The 18,141-nt window shown below is 43.3% G+C and overlaps 2 protein-coding genes across 14 annotated transcripts in view; one reads left to right on the top strand and one right to left on the bottom strand.

Moving 5' to 3' along the window:
* Positions 1-18,141, top strand: part of ZNF532 (zinc finger protein 532) — a 39,528-nt gene that overhangs the window by 13,184 nt on the left and 8,203 nt on the right. For 12 of the 13 annotated variants that reach the window (XR_010607789.1, XM_065655610.1, XM_065655615.1 and 9 more), the window contains 4 exons: positions 4,455-4,636; positions 7,461-7,637; positions 13,031-13,193; positions 16,364-16,642. Coding sequence is in view for 12 of the 13 variants with exons in the window: in XM_065655610.1 (XP_065511682.1) it covers positions 4,455-4,636; positions 7,461-7,637; positions 13,031-13,193; positions 16,364-16,642 (801 nt within the window). In the remaining variant the exon portion in view is untranslated. The remainder of the gene's footprint in view (positions 1-4,454; positions 4,637-7,460; positions 7,638-13,030; positions 13,194-16,363; positions 16,643-18,141) is intronic. The other variant, XM_065655622.1, reaches the window with a different exon arrangement.
* MALT1 (MALT1 paracaspase) overlaps positions 17,561-18,141 on the bottom strand; it is a 36,924-nt gene continuing 36,343 nt past the window's right edge. Inside the window, exon 20 of the transcript XR_010607791.1 lies at positions 17,561-17,698. The gene's annotated coding sequence lies outside the window, so the exon portion shown is untranslated. The remainder of the gene's footprint in view (positions 17,699-18,141) is intronic.

Below are 18,141 nucleotides of genomic sequence, written 5' to 3' on the forward strand. Positions count from 1 at the left end.
AATGGCACACTGATTCTGCTGAGAGGATATGCATGCTGTTTTCTTCAGCTCGCTCTTAAACACGTGCAAGTGTTCACTAGCATGCGTTTCTTGCTGTGTGACATTTATTTGTGTTGGTTTTCCTTTCCTCTTACCATTGCTAACAAGTTAAATTTACAAACTATTTAAAAATTCTTTATTAATGTATGTGGCCTAATCCGAAAGAAACACATCATTCAATAAAAGTTAATATTTATCAGTGTGCGATGTATTTTATAATCCCACAAGAGTTAAGATTGTTGTAAAGGATATAGCTGGATTTCTGTTGGGGTGTGCCAATTAAAAGGGATTCTGGTGTGTTTCAAAGCATCCAGTTGAGCTGGTGTTGCAGCTGAAATCTGCAAACGTCCTCAGACTGATTTGGACAGGAATGCCCTGGGAATATTCCCAGGAACTGCACAGCAGTGTGCAGAATCGAGGTTTTGAAGTCCTGCAGTTAGGAAAAAACCCACTAGACATAGAAGCGCAGTCGGGTTCCTGTCAGAACCTGTTTGCTGGGCTTGGCCCCTGTTCCGTGGCCATGAGGCAGTTACGCTGCGCCCGCCACGGGAAGCGTGCAGAGACCGGAATGGTCTGGCCTCTGGATTATCTGGCTCTGCCTCGGCTCCTGCCTTGCTGCCTGGCTAGTGGACTTGGGCTGAATTCCCTGGATTTACAGTGATGTGCCTTGGAGTGGGTTTCTGTGTGTAAGATACTGCAGATGTGCCGACCTAACGCGAGTCTGTTGAAGTGTTTTGTCAGAAGTTAGCGGAATATATTCCATCCTTAGACCTTGCTACAGTTTTGAACAGTGTCCGACAGCTGACCACGAGTACATTCTGCACCAGCTCCTGAGTTACTTAATACTTGGTAATTGCTTTTTAGCTAACTCCTTTGCTGGTGCTTATTGGTGTTAGATTTGTCCTTTTTTCCATAATAGGTCCATTAATTATCATTTGGTGTGATAAGAACCAGCAGTCCTTGTGAAAACACTGCTGTTCTTGGTACAATGAAATCAAGCAATTAACAGGGCACCAAAATAAAGCAAGTAGATGAGAGACAGACAGATGTACTGAGGATAGGTTGGGAGGATGAGGTAAGGATAAAATGAACAAAGTAGACAAGAACAAAGATTAAAAAGTGATGTACTCACTTTCTGTGGGGGCCTTTTTTTGTGGGGGCAGGTAAGCTAACCCGGTTTGTAGAAACACCATTTCCTGCTGCCTCTCCCGGTGCTTTTTGCCTGTTGCTGCCGGGTTTGCTCTCGATGCCTGTCCTGCTGGACACACGCTCTCACCTGGTGATTTCGATGCCTGTCCTGGTGGACAGATGCTCTGACCTGGTGATTTCCTGCAGGAAAGCAATGAGATCTTAGAACGTCTAAATCCGACGGCAGTTAGGTGGGTAGAGGAGTGTGGGAGCCCAGACGCTGCCGCTCGGGAGAGCCGGCGAGGGGCCGGCAGCAGCGCCCGCCTCAATGCGCTTGTGTGTCCTGCTGGAACTTGCTCTGCTGTCAGAGCTGCGGAGTGCACAAGGCCTTGGTACCTGCTTGCTAGGCCACGGATTTCCAGCTCAAAGCAAAGCAAAACACAGCCTTGTTGCTGCAAAGCGCTGGAGGAAAATAGGCTATTTTCATGTTGGTCTGTTTTAAAAGAACACTCTTGATACAAGTAGTTTTATGTGTTCTTTGTTGAAATATCCTCTTAAAAATTACTTGAATATCTTTCGTAGTCCTTTGCATATATCGAGTAGCAGTTTTCAATTCTATGATTTTATGATTTTTTTTTTATGTTGCATTTTATTACATGCCGTAGTGTTATAGCTGTACTGAAATGCCCAGCATGGAAACTGTTTAAGTGAGAGCAATACAGCCTGCTTTCTTTTGTTACCTTTTGTCCACTTTTTGTCCCAAGCATTACTGCAAGGGTAGTGTTTGCTGAAGAAAGACTCTGTGTAGGCATTTATTAAGAAACATTTTAGTACTTTTTCATTATATGTTACCCTTTGAAAAGCTTGGACAAGAAATACTCTTGACTTTGGTTTTGCTTCTTAGTGCCTGGCACTGGCTTTTTGTTGTAAAACTACTATTATTTTGAGGGCAAGGAGACAGGAAAGTTAGATGAAATCGATATTTTAACTTTGGGAGGAAATAAGAAAAGATAAAACCAAACATTTCCATTTTGCAAACAAATAATAGGAAAAAAAGTTGTTATTTGCAGATTACGATTATTTCTAGTGCCCACCTAATTGATCTTGAAATAGAATTTTATACTGTTTTGTGTTTCCAATGAATCTAAGCAGTAAGTGGCTGTTACTTCTTGTTCTTCTTAAACTCCTGTTAAGAAGGTAGAATATTTATTTTAAAATAAACAACAGTAAAACAGCCCTAGCAATTTGAAGATGTTCCCTATAAAGTTGTTACCTTCCTATAATATTTTACTTCCATTAATATTCCTGTTAAAGGGAATGGGGCCGCTCACTGACAGGTTTCCTGGTTGAATGAAACCCTCATCTACTTACTGGAGAAAAAAAAAAGTAGCGAACCTGGGCTAATTAACATTAGCATTCCTCGGATTTACAGATGTAAGTGTATAGTTCCCTTGAAAACTACATAGCTGGTTTCCCTTCATACTCACAGTTCTTGTGTATCTTGATTTCCCACCTCAACCATTTTTTCTTCTAACCCTTTTTTTTTTCCCCGAAACTTTGGCTCTAAATGCAGGCAGGTGATGATTTTCACGAACTGTGTTTTATTTTGATGTGGGTTGGAATGAGAAAACTGGAAGTTAATGCCACATTAAGTCCAAAATAAAATGGTAATGAAGCATGCTGAATTTCAGAATTTTACAGTGCAGCAAAGCAGTGGCCTTAGCAAACAGCACGTGGCGTCAGCCCGAGTTCACAGCGTTACGGACGAGTCCTGCGGCCGCCTGTTGCAGAACGGGACCCGCAGGCTCCGTCCCGGCTGTCGTGCTGTGGACAGAGCTTTGGGAGGACCCTGAAACCCACATGTTTCTGTTATTGCAGTAAGAATTGTGTTTTGCTGTTTTCTTATGTAATCAAACAGTACAGCAGGTTCTGCAGGGTTACATCGCTGCTTATCGATACGCAAAGTCAAGTTGTGGGTAGTCAGGACTACGCCTGCGAGCCTGAGCTGAGGATGAAGTTCTCGCCCCGAAGCAGTTCTGTTCAGTGCTGGAGGGCAAGTCGGGGGTTTGTCTTTGCAAAGTGAACGTTTTCATGCGTCTGAACAGGATTTCAGATTGGCTGTGTCACGCAGGCTCTGATGAGGTGACAGGGAAGCTCAGGCAAACCCTCCGCAAGGGCGTTCGGGGGGTCCGAGCCACCTGCTCAGCTCTGGGCCGGCAGTGGTGCCGATACCCTGAATCCGAGCGATGGTGTGTGTTCGGTGCTTCGCTTCCTCTGGTTTAATGCATTTGCCATCTTGCTGTTGTCAGGACGACTGAGAAAGATGTTTGGATGGAGGCTGTTCAGATGTGTCAGGCCACCATGTTCACAAAGTAAACGTTAAAAGAGAACCACATGAAAATACACTTCCAGTGTGCGTGACCACAAGATGTTTCATGTTAACATTTCTTCTTAAAATTACTGGTTTTAAAAAAAGAAAGTATTTACACGAGTCCTCAAAAAACCCCATTTAGATTAAGCTGTTTTGGAAAAATAATAAAAATGGAATATACGGATTGTAATACAAAAATATACTTGTTCTTAGAATACCAGTAATCCTGTAAAAATGCTAAGGCAATTACGAAGTTACTTTAGACCTTGTTATTGCACAGTGTTCTGTTAGAAAAAGAAATCCTTTTTGCAGTGACTGTAAAGGCTTTTTCCTTCTGTCTTTGGAGTCGGTGTCCGTCTGCTGTTCCTTAAATGGGAACAGGTTATTTTTTTAAGTGGCATAGTTGCCAATACTAGTAAGTCAGACTCCTGTGGAAGCTGTTTGTAACACTCGACTATTTCTTCTACAATGGTAGCTTTGATTCTGCTATTATATGCTCTGGATCTTACTGGTTTTTAAAAGAGATTTAAAGAAGAGTTGCCTAAATTGGAAGGACGGGATGACTTTTTGTGAAGCACCTGTCTTTTAGTAGGAAACTTGTTTTACCATGAGGAAAGGGATTATTTCTTAATTATTTATTTTAGAATTTCTTCATACACTGACTCGAACCCGCCAGGTTTGGTTCTCAGGTTGTGCTTAGGCCACTTGCGCTGTGCAGTGCCCGGGTGCCCATATCTGCCAGCTCTGCCCCTCCTGGTTTGTCAGCAGGGCCTGCAGTGAGTACTCGCCTGCTTCTTTTGGTCCACATCGGTCATAACAGTTAACCTTTTATTTGATATATTACAGTGTTTGACCCAAGACGTTATGTGTAGCTGAACCAAACCTTTTGTTTCATCTATTTTGGTTTATTGTTTAGAAGACATGCAATATCTGCCAGATGCTGCTTCCTAACCAGTGCAGTTTTGCATCACACCAGAGAATTCATCAGCATAAATCTCCATACACGTGTCCCGAATGTGGAGCAATCTGCAGATCTGTCCACTTCCAGACTCATGTCACTAAGAACTGCCTGCATTATACCCGAAGAGTTGGTTTTCGGTCAGTATAATGGTTACTTTTGTTATCAATTTATGTATAATTTATGCTTTTAAAAGTAATTTTCCATTGTCATAAGCATTGATTGTAGAATGCAGCTTCATAGTTTAAGGTTGTCATGGCAACAGTGCTATTAGTACTACAAATTTTGGAATAAATACCACATTAGGATTCTGCTTTGTTTTGGGCATCTGCTTTTGTATGTTATTAAATCAGAATATTGGCTAATCTCATCCAGCCACAAAATGTCAGATTCAGGACTTCACAGTTTATAAGATCCAGAGAATTCAGATGTATTTTCTTAATTTCAGGTTCTTAAAAAAACCTTTTGAGTTTTTCAGAACATTGAATTTTAGATTGTTCTCTCTAGTAGAGCAGTCATTTCCAGTATTTACTGCCAGCATTTATTACCGAAATGCCGATGGCCGCACCGCACCTGCCTGCTTGCTCTCTTTTCTGTGAGATGTCAAGATTCCTCAGCTTTACATCACTTGAAAATTACCTTTCTCGTTCAAACAGCCTGGTCTTTTGGTGGTTCTTTGTTATTCTTCAGTTTCTCTTTTATTCTTATGTTTTCCTGTAATGGCAACTCACTGAGAAAATGGGATCAGAGGTACTTAATGGAAATGTTAAGTTTTGAAAGGCTTGAAAAATGGTTTTATCTTAGAATTTTCCCCGCACTGAGTGGCAGGCGGCACAGCAAGGGACGAGGAGCAGCTCGTCCAGCCGGGCTCTGCTCCGCGCTCTAAAACATTGCAGCTTCATCCCGTCTGACCGGAGAGGGGCCATTTAAAATCTTACCAGCAGGCAGCTCCTTCCCCCTTACGGTGCCACCCGTCCATTTACGGGGGTGGTGGTTAGAACGTGTTTTTCCTGCAGCGAGCCAGCTGCTCTGGCTGGCCGTTTTCAGACGCAATCCGTGCGTGGCACCGCTCTCAGCTCTTTGTGTTTCTTTGGGTTCTTCTTTTGTCCACGCAGCAGTCGGTCTGGTCCTGCATTTGTTACACCTGCTGCCTCCACTCTCCTTCCCTCTAGCCCGTGTCTCAGGTTTGTTCACAGAATCCTCTTTGGGGACTCCTGGTCTGCACCAGCAACTCAAGAGACTCATCAAGCCTTCACTGTGAATCCAAACTAAGCTTACTAAACGTTTAAGATGTATCATAAACATCTAATGTCACACTAAGTCAGAATTTCTGTATATGGTGAAACTAAACCAAAAATAACCAAGGCAAAGAAAAGCAATATTTGGGGAAGTTGAAGTTTTCCTTCTTACACCCCTCAGCATCTCCCCGGGCCTGTGGGTCGTTCCCTGAGGAGCAGCACAAGCTGTCCTGCCGTCCCAAGGGACCCCCTTGTCCCAGCAGCGTAGGCTGAACTAAATCAGCTGAACATCGCAGCCTTGGGTTTCGGTGAATCCTTGCAAGCTGAAAACGAGGAGACTCTTCCAGCAGTCGCAGAAGGCAAGGCTTGGTCCTCAGGAGCCGGTTCAGTGTGCAGTGGTGGGTGCTGAGACCATTCGTTGTGTCTCACCGCTGGAGAACAAAGCCCGGGCAGGAGGGCTGGGAGGGACTCGTCCTCACGAGCATCGTGTCTGCGCTGAGACGTGCGTCTCTGTGAGCAGAGGTCTGAGCACACCCAACACAGACGAGGACCATTCACTTTAGAAAACTCACTGGGAAGCGGAGACTCCATAGATGTGAACTTGATTAATAGTATCAAGAATGCGAATCAATTGCTCGGAAGCAAATGGAAGATGTTTCATAAAATTCAAAGGTGATACATTTTAAAAGGACAACAGGATTCTTGAATGCACTGTATTCCCTGCCATATTGCTATCTTCAGGGCTTTAAAACAGTATAAAAAAGATTCGACGTTTATATGACAACAAGCACTACCACAATAGATGCCAAAATTAACATCTTGGAAGGACGGAGGCCCTTCTATATTTAAATTGTAAAACTCTTACTGCAAAATACTGGTCAATAAGAAACTTGTTGATTTGAGAGGTGATTTCGTAACTGCTTATAGCAGCATGTTCTCGGGCTGACTTGGTAGCATTTAGTATTAGAGATGTGTGGCACTAAAAGGGACCGTTGTGTATAGAAATTCTTATGTACTAATATTAATTCAAATTTTTAACAATTTCATTTTAGAATAGATGCGGAAAGGTCACAAATTTTCAACACAGCGGAAGTATGTTTTTGAAAAATATTTTCAGAATTCCAATCTGATAGACTGATCTGATTGTAGAGATTTGGTTTAGTTGTCCTGAATTTAAATTACTCTTTTTTTTGTTTTTAAATCCAAGTGCTGATTTGATTACATGTACAGAAATCATTACCAGTTTGTCTTCATTAAATCTAAACAAGGGAAATGGTGGAAATTTTTTGCTAACTGGTTTTCCATGTCGGTGGTAGTTTCTAAATTGCTGTGGCATACCTTATACAATCCACTGCATGTGATAAAAATACATTTTGTGAAATCTCTTTACAAATTTGCAGAGGACGTAAGCATTCTTTTAACAATCAATAGAATATTCCTCTGTCAACCCTTCTGTCTCTTCTGTTGTAATGCCATAAAAACATGTTCTGACTTCACATCTCTTAGATTTTCAATTAAGTTTGGGAAATGTCTTTTCTTACTTCCTGATATGCAAATCTCTTTATGTTGATTCTTACTGGGTTATTTAAATTGTCAGAATAACGTAGTTTTACCTGGTTGTATATATATGTTTATCTCTTCCACTTGCTCGAAAATCAGTGTTTATTCCATTTCTTCCAGTGCTGCTTTGCCGAGGCTGACCTGACTCTTCTCCACTCTCTTGCAGCTGCGTGCATTGCAATGTTGTTTACTCTGACGTGGCGGCTCTCAAGTCTCACATTCAAGGTTCTCACTGTGAAGTCTTTTACAAGTGTCCTATCTGTCCCATGGCATTTAAATCTGCTCCCAGCACACACTCCCATGCCTACACACAACACCCGGGTATCAAGATAGGCGAACCAAAGTAAGCAAAATTCATCTTCTACTGCACTTGCCTGCGTTTTAGTAACCTGTGAAATTGCATTCTGTCCTGTGCTTATAATCTTAAATGTCACATACTGTACAACCAACAGTTTGTCATCCTGTTGGTAACATGTGGGGTTTGTGTAATATTTTCATGAGTTTTTAGCTGGTGATTTATTTGGCAAAGGTTAAATTTCCATGAACGTAGCAATAGCAGTTATTGAAACACTACATTCTGCAAGAGAGTAATACAGTAATTACAGAAACGATTCGGACAGGCAGCTAGCGTGTTGCTCATTTTTTAATCTGCTTAGCTCATCTGCATTTTTACTGTGAATTAAGATAATGTGATTCCAAAAAGAACTGCTAGAACTCATCAGGTCTTATGCAGTCATTTTCCTAACGTCTGATTGAAAAGGTGGGAGAAGTGGTTTTATTTTGGTATTTTTGGTTTTGTTTTCCCCTGCGGTGCCCGCAGTCCCGGCTGTGCTGGGGGTTATTTGGTTTTGGTTTCCCCTGCGGTGCCGCAGTCCCGGCTGTGCTGGGGGGTTATTTGGTTTTGGTTTCCCCTGCGGTGCCGCAGTCCCGGCTGTGCTGGGGGGTTATTTGGTTTTGGTTTCCCCTGCGGTGCCGCAGTCCCGGCTGTGCTGGGGGGTTATTTGGTTTTGGTTTCCCCTGCGGTGCCGCAGTCCCGGCTGTGCTGGGGGTTATTTGGTTTTGGTTTCCCCTGCGGTGCCGCAGTCCCGGCTGTGCTGGGGGTTATTTGGTTTTGGTTTCCCCTGCGGTGCCGCAGTCCCGGCTGTGCTGGGGGGTTATTTGGTTTTGGTTTCCCCTGCGGTGCCGCAGTCCCGGCTGTGCTGGGGGGTTATTTGGTTTTGGTTTCCCCTGCGGTGCCGCAGTCCCGGCTGTGCTGGGGGGTTATTTGGTTTTGGTTTCCCCTGCGGTGCCCGCAGTCCCGGCTATGCTGGGGGGTTATTTGGTTTTGGTTTCCCCTGCGGTGCCGCAGTCCCGGCTGTGCTGGGGGGTTATTTGGTTTTGGTTTCCCCTGCGGTGCCGCAGTCCCGGCTGTGCTGGGCTTGGTTTCTCGGTGCTGCGTGCAGGGCCCTGTTGGTGTCTGGGACTGACCCCGCGCTGCCGTACCCGTTCTGCTCGGGTGCCGGTTTTCCCGCAGGATCTGTTCTCCTCTTTTTGTCTGCTAGATCTCCCTTCGTGAGAGCAGTATGTTTTGGGAGCGATGAGCTGGGTTTTTGCTCCCTGAAGGCGGTCATGTCTCGAGGAGAGCAATTCCAGTGTTATTGAGAGAGAGGTGCCAGGCTTTAAACCTCGCCCAGCCTTGCCCCTCTAAATCAAAACAGGTGCATTTCTAGAGCTGTTTGTACAAGCTTTTTTCCAATAGGAGATCTCTTTTTCCTGGATTAAGGTAGAACCGATTCCAGTCCATAGCTGGGGCGGCTGTGCCTGCAGACGGTGGTTTGCTGGCGATAGTAACATGGGGCACAGTCGGAACGTACCGCTGGGGTCTGTTTTGGTGGTGCTGAACACCCCAGGGCTCCATGGAAGCCCGCGGGAGCCGCAGGTGCCGATGGACGGGAACATCAGGCTTCAAATCTTATCAGTCGGAGCCCGACGCCTTCTCGTCACAGAGCTTTTACTTCTGTCTCCTTTCCCCGTTGGCAGGAGTGCAATCCTGGGAGTAAATATTCAAGTATTTAACTCCCTGTTGTTTTTCTGGAGTGCGCAGAGCACATGAGTACATTTTAACGACTTGGAGACTCAATAAAGTAGAAGACAGATGAGAAAAACAAGGTACCATGTAGTGTAATAACCAGATTTCAGTAGAATTTGGTTTATCACTGTTTCTTCTAACATATAAACAGATGATTTATTCTTCAGGGTGTTTAAACCTACATTAAAGCAAAATGGCAACGAACTTACTGTTGCTGATGCCAGACTAAGGTATTTCCACCCAGTGACAAATGATACCTTGTTTTAATTCAGGGCGGTATCTTCAGTGAGAGGCTTTGAAATACCAGGATTTAACCTAAAACTTGTTTCAGATTCCGTAAGGTTCATTGGAGAAAACCGAAAGATTAAGATCAGCATTTGTGTTAGATACTTTACACATGAAAAATGCAGATTTCTTGAATTGTGCTTGGATCTGCTGAACTGCTTGTGATAGGCTTTGTAAATTAAGTATTTTGCATTAGTTTTCTTTCCATAGAGATGTGCTTGTAATTGTATTCTTTTAATTAATTTTGTTTCTAAAAATAGTAAAAAAAATTATGAAGTACTATTGTATTTTAATCATAGAATTCATAGTTGAGTGCTTCTCTTTAGAAGTGGTATTTTCTTTAAATTTGCCATTTTTAATGAAGCTGCTGCCTAAAATGCATTTAGCTTAGTAGGATTTTCCCAGTCTTGGCGGTGTGGAGTCTTTGCTTCCCTTTCACAAGCGCCTGTAGGTAGTTCGGTGTTGCCACCAACACTCAGGGTGCTCGCAGTGACTGCTCTTCATCAATTAGTAACGTCTATTTCAAGCTATCAGGGCTTGTGGTTTTCCTCGGAATTAACTACCTGTATTTCTGCTACTCAGTAGCAATTTAAAAAGGAAATGTTTTTGTTGTTTAAATTAGTTGTTGCTGAGGATATTTCTCACATATCTTGGTCAAGTTGACATCAAATGTCTGTGAGGCGGCTCAGATTCTGGTTTACCTGCTGCAATGTTCTGCGTTACAATCACAGAATGGCCCAGGCTGGAAGGGACCTCGAAGGGTCATTGGGCCCACATTCCGTGGGAAGGGACCGCCGTGAGACTGGCTGGCACCCCGTCCAGCTGTGTCTGGAAAGCCTCCAGTGATGGGGGGACACCAGGTCCCTGGGGAGCTTGTTCCACTGAATTCTTGTTCTCACGGTAAAAAATTTCTTGTATCAACATGAAACCTCTGCTGGTGCAACTCGTACCCATTGTTCCTTGTCTTCTCCCCGTGATGTCTTATGAAGAGAGACCCTCGGTCTTCTCTGTAGCCTCCCTGTAAGCACTGGGCACGGTGACGAGGTTCTCCTGAGCCGCCTCCTCTCCGGGAGAAGACGCCTGGCTCCTTCGCTCTGTCCTCCAAGGGCAGGTCCTCCAGCCCTCTGGTCACCTTCCTGCCCCTCCTTTGGAGCCTCTCCAGTCTGTCCACCTCTTTCTTGAGCTGCGGACACCAGAACTGGCCAGTGCTCCAGGCCTGGCCTGACCAGCGCTGTTGTATTTGGGGAAATACATTCCCATTTGACCCATCTGCTGCTGCTGGATTGTCTGTGTCCTGTTGCCCAGTGTCTGCTGCAGGTGGCTGGTGGCGAGGGCCCGTGTCCCCGGTCCGTGCGGGGCCACCGCTCTGCTTCGCGGGTCGTGTTTGCGGGAGTGGGCTCCCGGGCGCAGAGCCGTGTTCTCCGGCGCTTACTGGAACTGCGGGATTTACAGCCGCATTACAAATGGTGGTTTCAGAACAGAGACAGCAAATTATCTGGTGTATGAAAAATGAAGTTTATGTGCAGTGATTCTCAGTGGGATGAAATTAGATTATTTAATATAGGGAAATGGATGGCTGTCGTGTATTTCACCTTCGTGAGGCTCCCTCCTGTAGCATACCTAAGATGCTACATGGTTTTTATGGGAAACCAAAGCCTATATGTGATTTTCTTTTTTCAGTACACAGCGTAACTTCATAGGAAAGGCACAGTGAAGACGACTGACAGTAAAATCACTGCCTTAAATTGATGCGAGGTACATGAGGTGAAACTGCATTTTAGAAACTTGGGATTTCTTTCTTACCACAAAAATAATATTTTTCACAGTTAATGTGATTAAGTGTACCATTTTTCATTATTTCAAATATCTGGACTGGCTGAGTGGCTTGGACATTGGAGCAATGTCCCTGTTCTTGTCATCTCCCAACAGAGTGCAGAGTGGTCTTCACAGCGCTTGAACAATGAACTATTGACGATAATTCCTTAGAGGGATATAGGAAGGACTTGGAACATTTATGTGGATAACGAGGAAATTCAGCATTCTAGCGAGCGGGGTTTGGGTTTGTTTGTTTAAATGGAAAGCCATTCTTCAGGACAGAGCTCAACTTGTAATTGCTGGGATTCGGAAAGCTGCTTTCGCAGGGGAAATGTGATGCTTCCGAAGGAATAGAATTATTTACGACGTATAAGCAGATACATTAAAGGGTTGCAGGTTGAATGGCTAATCTTGTGACTTGCCTTTAGTTGCCAGGAAAATAGTTCTTAACACTATCAAACATACACATAATCAAAACCAAGAAGCAAAGTATCAAGTAAATAGTTACCTAGAATGCAATTTAAACTATACTTTTTCTTATAAAATCCTCAGCAGAATGAAACAAGCTTCCAAATATTGTCATGCAGTAGTTGTTACAGCATTTAGATCAGAGCATTATGTTTCTGGTTTCCGTGCGGTTCTTGTCTGTTGGACAGACACTGACAAGGATTTGCTAAAAATACAACTATTTTCAGATCGTTTAATAACTTTCTTAGGATTTTGTAATATAGAATTTTGGCTGTCATATTCATTTTCAGGGACTATGCTTTTAGTGTCCAGTACTTACCTAGTTCTTTGTTAATTAGTGTATGTCTTTCTAAAGTACCTTTGAAATGATATTAACGGATACGTTGCTTTGCCAGTTACACAGCTACTAAAACATAAATAGCTTTTGTTACATCTTTTTCTTTGAATGTTGCCCATCAGAATGGGAGGTTTAGGCAGCTAATTTCAAAAGCTGCATGTGCTCTGAGAGGGGAGGTTGTGGGTTCGGTGGTGTCTCTGCATTGCTTCCATAGACAGATTAGTGAAGGTTTGTAATTGCAAAACAGAGAAATACCGTCCTATGAGGTTTCAGCTTCAGAGCATTAACAGAGTCCAGACTTAGCATTCACGAGGTTCAAAGCCATATACATTGCCAAAAATAAATTTATCTTATTAAATCTTAGTATATTACCAGTTATGATCAAATCACTCACTCCCTTAAAACATATTGCCTTTGCAACCTGAAACAGGAATATTGTCCTTTGGCTATAAAGTGAGTTCAGAAACTGAAGACACTTTGAGAGTATCCCGCGCAGATATTGGTGTTGCATATGTAACTGGCATATGCTGTTGTTTGCACTTTTAAGTGATTTTCTTTCTATTTTTCTGGGTTTTGTACTGCTCCCGTATTTTGAAGTTGGAGGATGTTTTGAATTCGTTTAATTTTAACTTTTTTCAGGCAGTGTGAAATGATTGCTTGAACATGTCTGATCTTACCTCTGCTGAGAAAACAGTTAACATCATGATTCTTGCAAATAGTTCATCAACATGACTGACATTGTTTATTGTACTTCTGTTTTTAGAATAATATATAAATGCTCTATGTGTGACACTGTGTTTACTCTACAACCTTTGCTCTATCGCCACTTTGATCAGCACATTGAAAACCAGAAGGTGTCTGTTTTCAAGTGTCCAGACTGTTCTCTTCTGTATGCACAGAAACAGCTTATGATGGATCATATCAAGGTGTGTAGGCATCTTCTCTTGTTTCATTCGTAGATACCATTTGTCGTGCAATATATGCTGTGAGAAAATACTGTAAAAAGGCACAGAGTAACAAGGACTCTGCTGAAAGAGAGAGATATTAACAGTGCCAGAAGAGTAATCTCTGAATACTGTTCTCAAATGTTCGATGTTATATTTCATATGACCTCCAGCATATCTGGGATGTAATCACTAACTCAGTTTGTCTGTACGAATGTTGATTTTGGTATCCTGGGAGTATCTCAGTGTATTGCACTCAATAGGCCGTTTTATCAAAATAATAATGGATATAGTGAAGTAAGTTATTCCGATCCTAATAAGTACTGATACTTGTTTACAGTATTCTAAGTATTATTCCAGCTGTTAGGAGCTGAGAATGCTGAGTACGTTGTAAAATCAAACCTTCGATGTTCGGAACTCACCAGGAGGAAGCAGAATGTTTCTTGAATAGATGTAGAGGTTATTTGTGTGTTCACATATGAACCTGAACACATGCATGCTTTAAAAAAACTCGAGGTGGATTTTCTTATAAAAAACCTTATAACTGAAGAAGATTTACTGTCATCCTTGCAAATTATGTTATTAAGAATCAGCAGTCCCCTGGCTATAATTTGTTAGCCGTGTATTTTAAATACACTGTTTTACCTTGTTTTATATATACCCAATCTGTTAGCAGTGCTGAAATTTCTTATGCCTTATTAACGTGATCTGGCGCCTGGGAACAGTCAGAGTTATTTACACCATTGCACAGTGTTACAATCCAGAATGGGAGCACATAATTCAGGGCTTTCTCTTGCAGCGACACATAAGACTTAGTAAAATTTGAATACAGACTAGTGGAAAACCAGGCATCTTTCCTGTCTGCTGTAAGCGTCATTTTGTGATTTAGTCTCAGCTATGGCACTTGTCACCTCAGAAATCCCTGAAGTTGTGTTGGAAACAAGATCACAAGTCTTGAAAAAACAGTTGGTCTTAAGGCCAGTCTTGAACTTGAGGAGGAGACAGGGAAGGGCTGACCCAAGACATTCAGAAATACAAGGACTGGATATTTTCTTTATTCCTGAACTAGTTCACGTTTACTGTAAGAATCGTCTTACATTTATGCCAGATACCTTAAAGGGTTCTTTTTTGGCTTTAGTGTTCTATGCCAGTATTTGTACTTTCAACTAGTACTTTTTAGCATGTTTCACTATAAATGATTCAGACATTTTTGAGAACAAAATTGGAAGATTAGAACATACACGTGCGGTAACAGTATTACTGCTTTCATTCAGAATTGCTAGTGCTTTTACATTTAGGACGCGTGTATAGTAGTAGGGACAGCAGCAGAGAGGTATGAATTGGGCCTCAGTTACGGGGGAATGAAAAACCCAGTAAGTGGGTATAGATGCAAACAGGAAAGGACTCAGGGAGAGGAGAAGTGCCAGACAAGGGCAGAGCTCAGCCCTGCTGCACAAAACGTAGTTATTTGGTCTGGCTAGACATAAGCCATCAGTGCAGAGAAGGCCTGGATGAAAACAGAGTAGAACAGAAAGGGACAGAAGAAACCTCCGAGGGTCATTTAGAACTCCAAAAATAACCTCGAATAATTCCTGCAGATACGAATGTTTCTTACTGGCAAAGCTAAGTCTCATTTTCCCGTAATGTCTGGTTCCAGAACATTTCCAAGAGCCAATGGGAACCTGTGCGGAGCTCTGGGCTGGAGAGGTAACACTCCCAGTTCTGCTGGTGGGAAGTGCTGTGGTCACTGTGGCTCCATCCATGCTCTAATGCTTTTTGGTTATTTTCAAATAAGGAATTGAAGTTCAAATATTGGATTTAAAAGACATTTAGAAAGTTGAGCACCAACATTTTACAGGCTGGGATGGGATTTCCAGGTCAATCTTCAGTTGCCTGGAAGTGTAGGACCCTCCGTCTCCACAGCCTGTGGTTCTTTCTGCGTGTCCAGCCGCAGGGGACACTGAAGCCAAACTCCCTGTCCCGCACAGCTTCGGGCTGCTCTTAGAGCCAGGCAGCTGGGCCTGCACGCTTGGCTTTTCAGTAGCATTTTAGGGGTTTTATTTACTGGCTTTCCTTTTAGAAGTTGTTAAATAGATGAAGATGTTCCACAGATCAGGGCGATATGTGCTGTAGAGCCAGCAGGTTGTCCCAGAAGCCACAGGATTTCTGAAAGAACTTCATAATGCAGTATTATACTGGAGTATTTGATCTGTATTTGTGTTGTAGGAAAAATAATTATATTAGGGATGGCTGGCGCTGAAGATGTCAGAGAGACCTTGACCCTGGGCTGCGTGTCGGACCGTGTGCGAGGTCTGTGCCGGCAGAACCTGCTGCTCGCTCTGCTGTGCCCGTGTTCGCACACGGAGCCCAGACACGCAGCTGACGCCCGGCGCCTCCCGAGCTACTCAGCTTTGGGTAGGCTCAGGTATCCCCAGCGTGACACTGGCTCCAGAAACTGGGCAAGGAGGAGGTGGAAGAGTCCTTCCCTTCTTCCCGAGTGTTTAGTTAAACCTAGAAACGAGCCGGTAAGGAAGCGTCAGTGCCGAGAGCTGCAGTGTCTGCGAGAGCAGCTGCCGGACACGGCTCAGCCGTCCCTGCTGGTGGGGACTGCCAGCACTGCCGCCGGGGCGAGGCTGCTGACCTGGAGCACTGGTGCTAAACAATGCAGTTGCCCGATCTTTCCAGAGTTGCCTTTTCTTGTCTGGTTTACCAAAATGCCAAGTCAAAATTTGTCAGTAAAAACCTTCTCAGAAATCTCTAGTCACGTAGTTTGAAATGAGCATGCTCAACTGTTTTAAGTAAAGCAAGAAATGAAACTTAACATGAAGTACTTCTTGAGCCCTTTTTTCTTCCCTCTGAGACAGCAGTTTAAACTTAACATACGGTCTCTTCTTTTTTTGTGGAAATACCTAGCCACTGAAAATAACTTCTCTTTCGCTATGCATGATGTCTGTTACTGCTGTTGGCTAGTTTCTCTTTATGTGAGGCCTTGCCCTTACTTAATCCTGTTTCTTTAAGTTAAAAATGCGATCTGATAATAGTGTGACAAAGAAGTAAATGAAGACTCTTGATTCTGATGGTCTTTGCATTTTGTCAGTACAATTGTACACGTCTGTGTTAGTTTTGTACCTTTTTTTTCTCTTTTATTGTAGTCTATGCATGGAACTTTGAAAAGTGTTGAGGGGCCACCAAACCTGGGGATAAATCTGCCTCTCAGTACTAAACCCACAACTCAGAACTCAGCCAGTCACAACAAGGAGGACACAAAATCTGTCAACGGAACAGAAAAGCTGGAGAAGAAATCTGCTTCTCCCATGAAGAAAGCAGAACCTAAAAAAGTCACTAATCCTGGCTGGACGTGTTGGGAGTGTGACAGGCTCTTCACTCAGAGAGACGTTTACATCTCTCACATGAGGAAAGAACATGGAAAGGTAAACGAATAATACTCAATTACAAAAAAGTTAATCAAACTTGAAATATGAATTTTTTTTTTTCAAAATTCAGTCATGTTTTTGCAAGTAATTCCTTTAAGTTCCATGGTTACTCTTCTCCAGTCTTACATCGATTTAATCTTTCTGTCTTTGGCGGCTTAGTTTTTGTCATTTTCTGCGTAGTTCTGCAGAGAAAATCCATGCGCTCTTGCTTAATTGTAGGCTTGTTCATCTTGTACCAAAATTTCTTGGAGGTGGAAAATTCCCTGGCTGTTCGACTCAGGGAATGCAGTTTTGCTTTCTGGGTGCAGTGAGTGCCACACAGCGTTTCATTTTAAAGGCAGATTCTCTCCGAGGTCAAGCGGTTGTTCTAATCTTACGCTTGTAGGTTCAGCCAACAAGTCAGGTGTGTTGAACATGTTGAATTTTGAATTGAAAGCAGCTGGATTGGAGATGGATTTAAAGTGAAATATGGGCATGCTGTGTGCTCAGGTCAGCATGTCCCTGCTGCACCGCCAGCTTTTCCAGCAGGTGGAGCGGAGAAGGCCACAGGTCGGGTGCAGTGAGGCTGGTCCTGGGCCCGGCTGCAGCGAGGGGCAGCAGCGTCTGCTGCCCGTCCCGGCCTCACTCTCACCTCCCCTCCGCGGGCAGTGGGAATTGAACCAATATGCTGTGCTGCACTGCAGTCAAGGAGCAGAGCTGGGAGGGTAACAGGCTTTGTCTGAGTGGAAAAAAGTCATCCTGAGCGAAAACCTGTTGTTTCTAGGATGCTAATACGCTATAGCAAATGATTACACATTTCAAGAGGTTTCTGCATTCCTTCAGATTACAGTGCTTATGTCTAAAGCTGTTGTGCAAATTACTTTATTCTGCTTATAAACATTTTACGGAAAAGCTGAAAATGGCAGAGTCTCACCTCTAATTTTCTCCTGACGACTTGAAGCAAATAGCCCCGTGACTGACTGGAGACTATTTCCAGGTTCTCTGTGCCTTCAGTAACTCCCACTCCCATCTTCCAGCCTCCCTGCTGCACAGTAACTGCACTGCCAGTCCCCCCTGGAATGAAACACACAAAACCCAAGCATTATGATTCACAGAACCACATTTTCTTTTACCTGATTCTCCTTTTACAGCCTGAGGGCATGAAAAGCAGACAAATAGCTGACATCACGTGGTTGCCATTCGATTTCTTCAGTTGCTTTAAAAGACAGTTTTTGCATTTCTGTCCATTGAAGTCACTGATGAACTGTTAATTTCTTCAATTTTGAGCCTAGCAGGTGTATTCCTGACATTTCTGCTGGGTAGTGTCTCTAAAGAAGCTCCGTACAACGTGTCACAGCCTCTGTGGGATGCTCGTGCAGTGAATACTTGTTCCTGATTTTGTAACTCATACAATCATAGCTTAATTTTCTGTCAACATCCGTCTCTTTAGCAGCACATAAACTGTTGGGCCACTCTGTTTTGCCTGTTAGTCCAAATATTAACACAGCAGTGCTTTT

The sequence above is a fragment of the Caloenas nicobarica genome, chromosome Z (genome assembly GCF_036013445.1).
Source record: "Caloenas nicobarica isolate bCalNic1 chromosome Z, bCalNic1.hap1, whole genome shotgun sequence".
Lineage (NCBI taxonomy): Eukaryota > Metazoa > Chordata > Aves > Columbiformes > Columbidae > Caloenas > Caloenas nicobarica.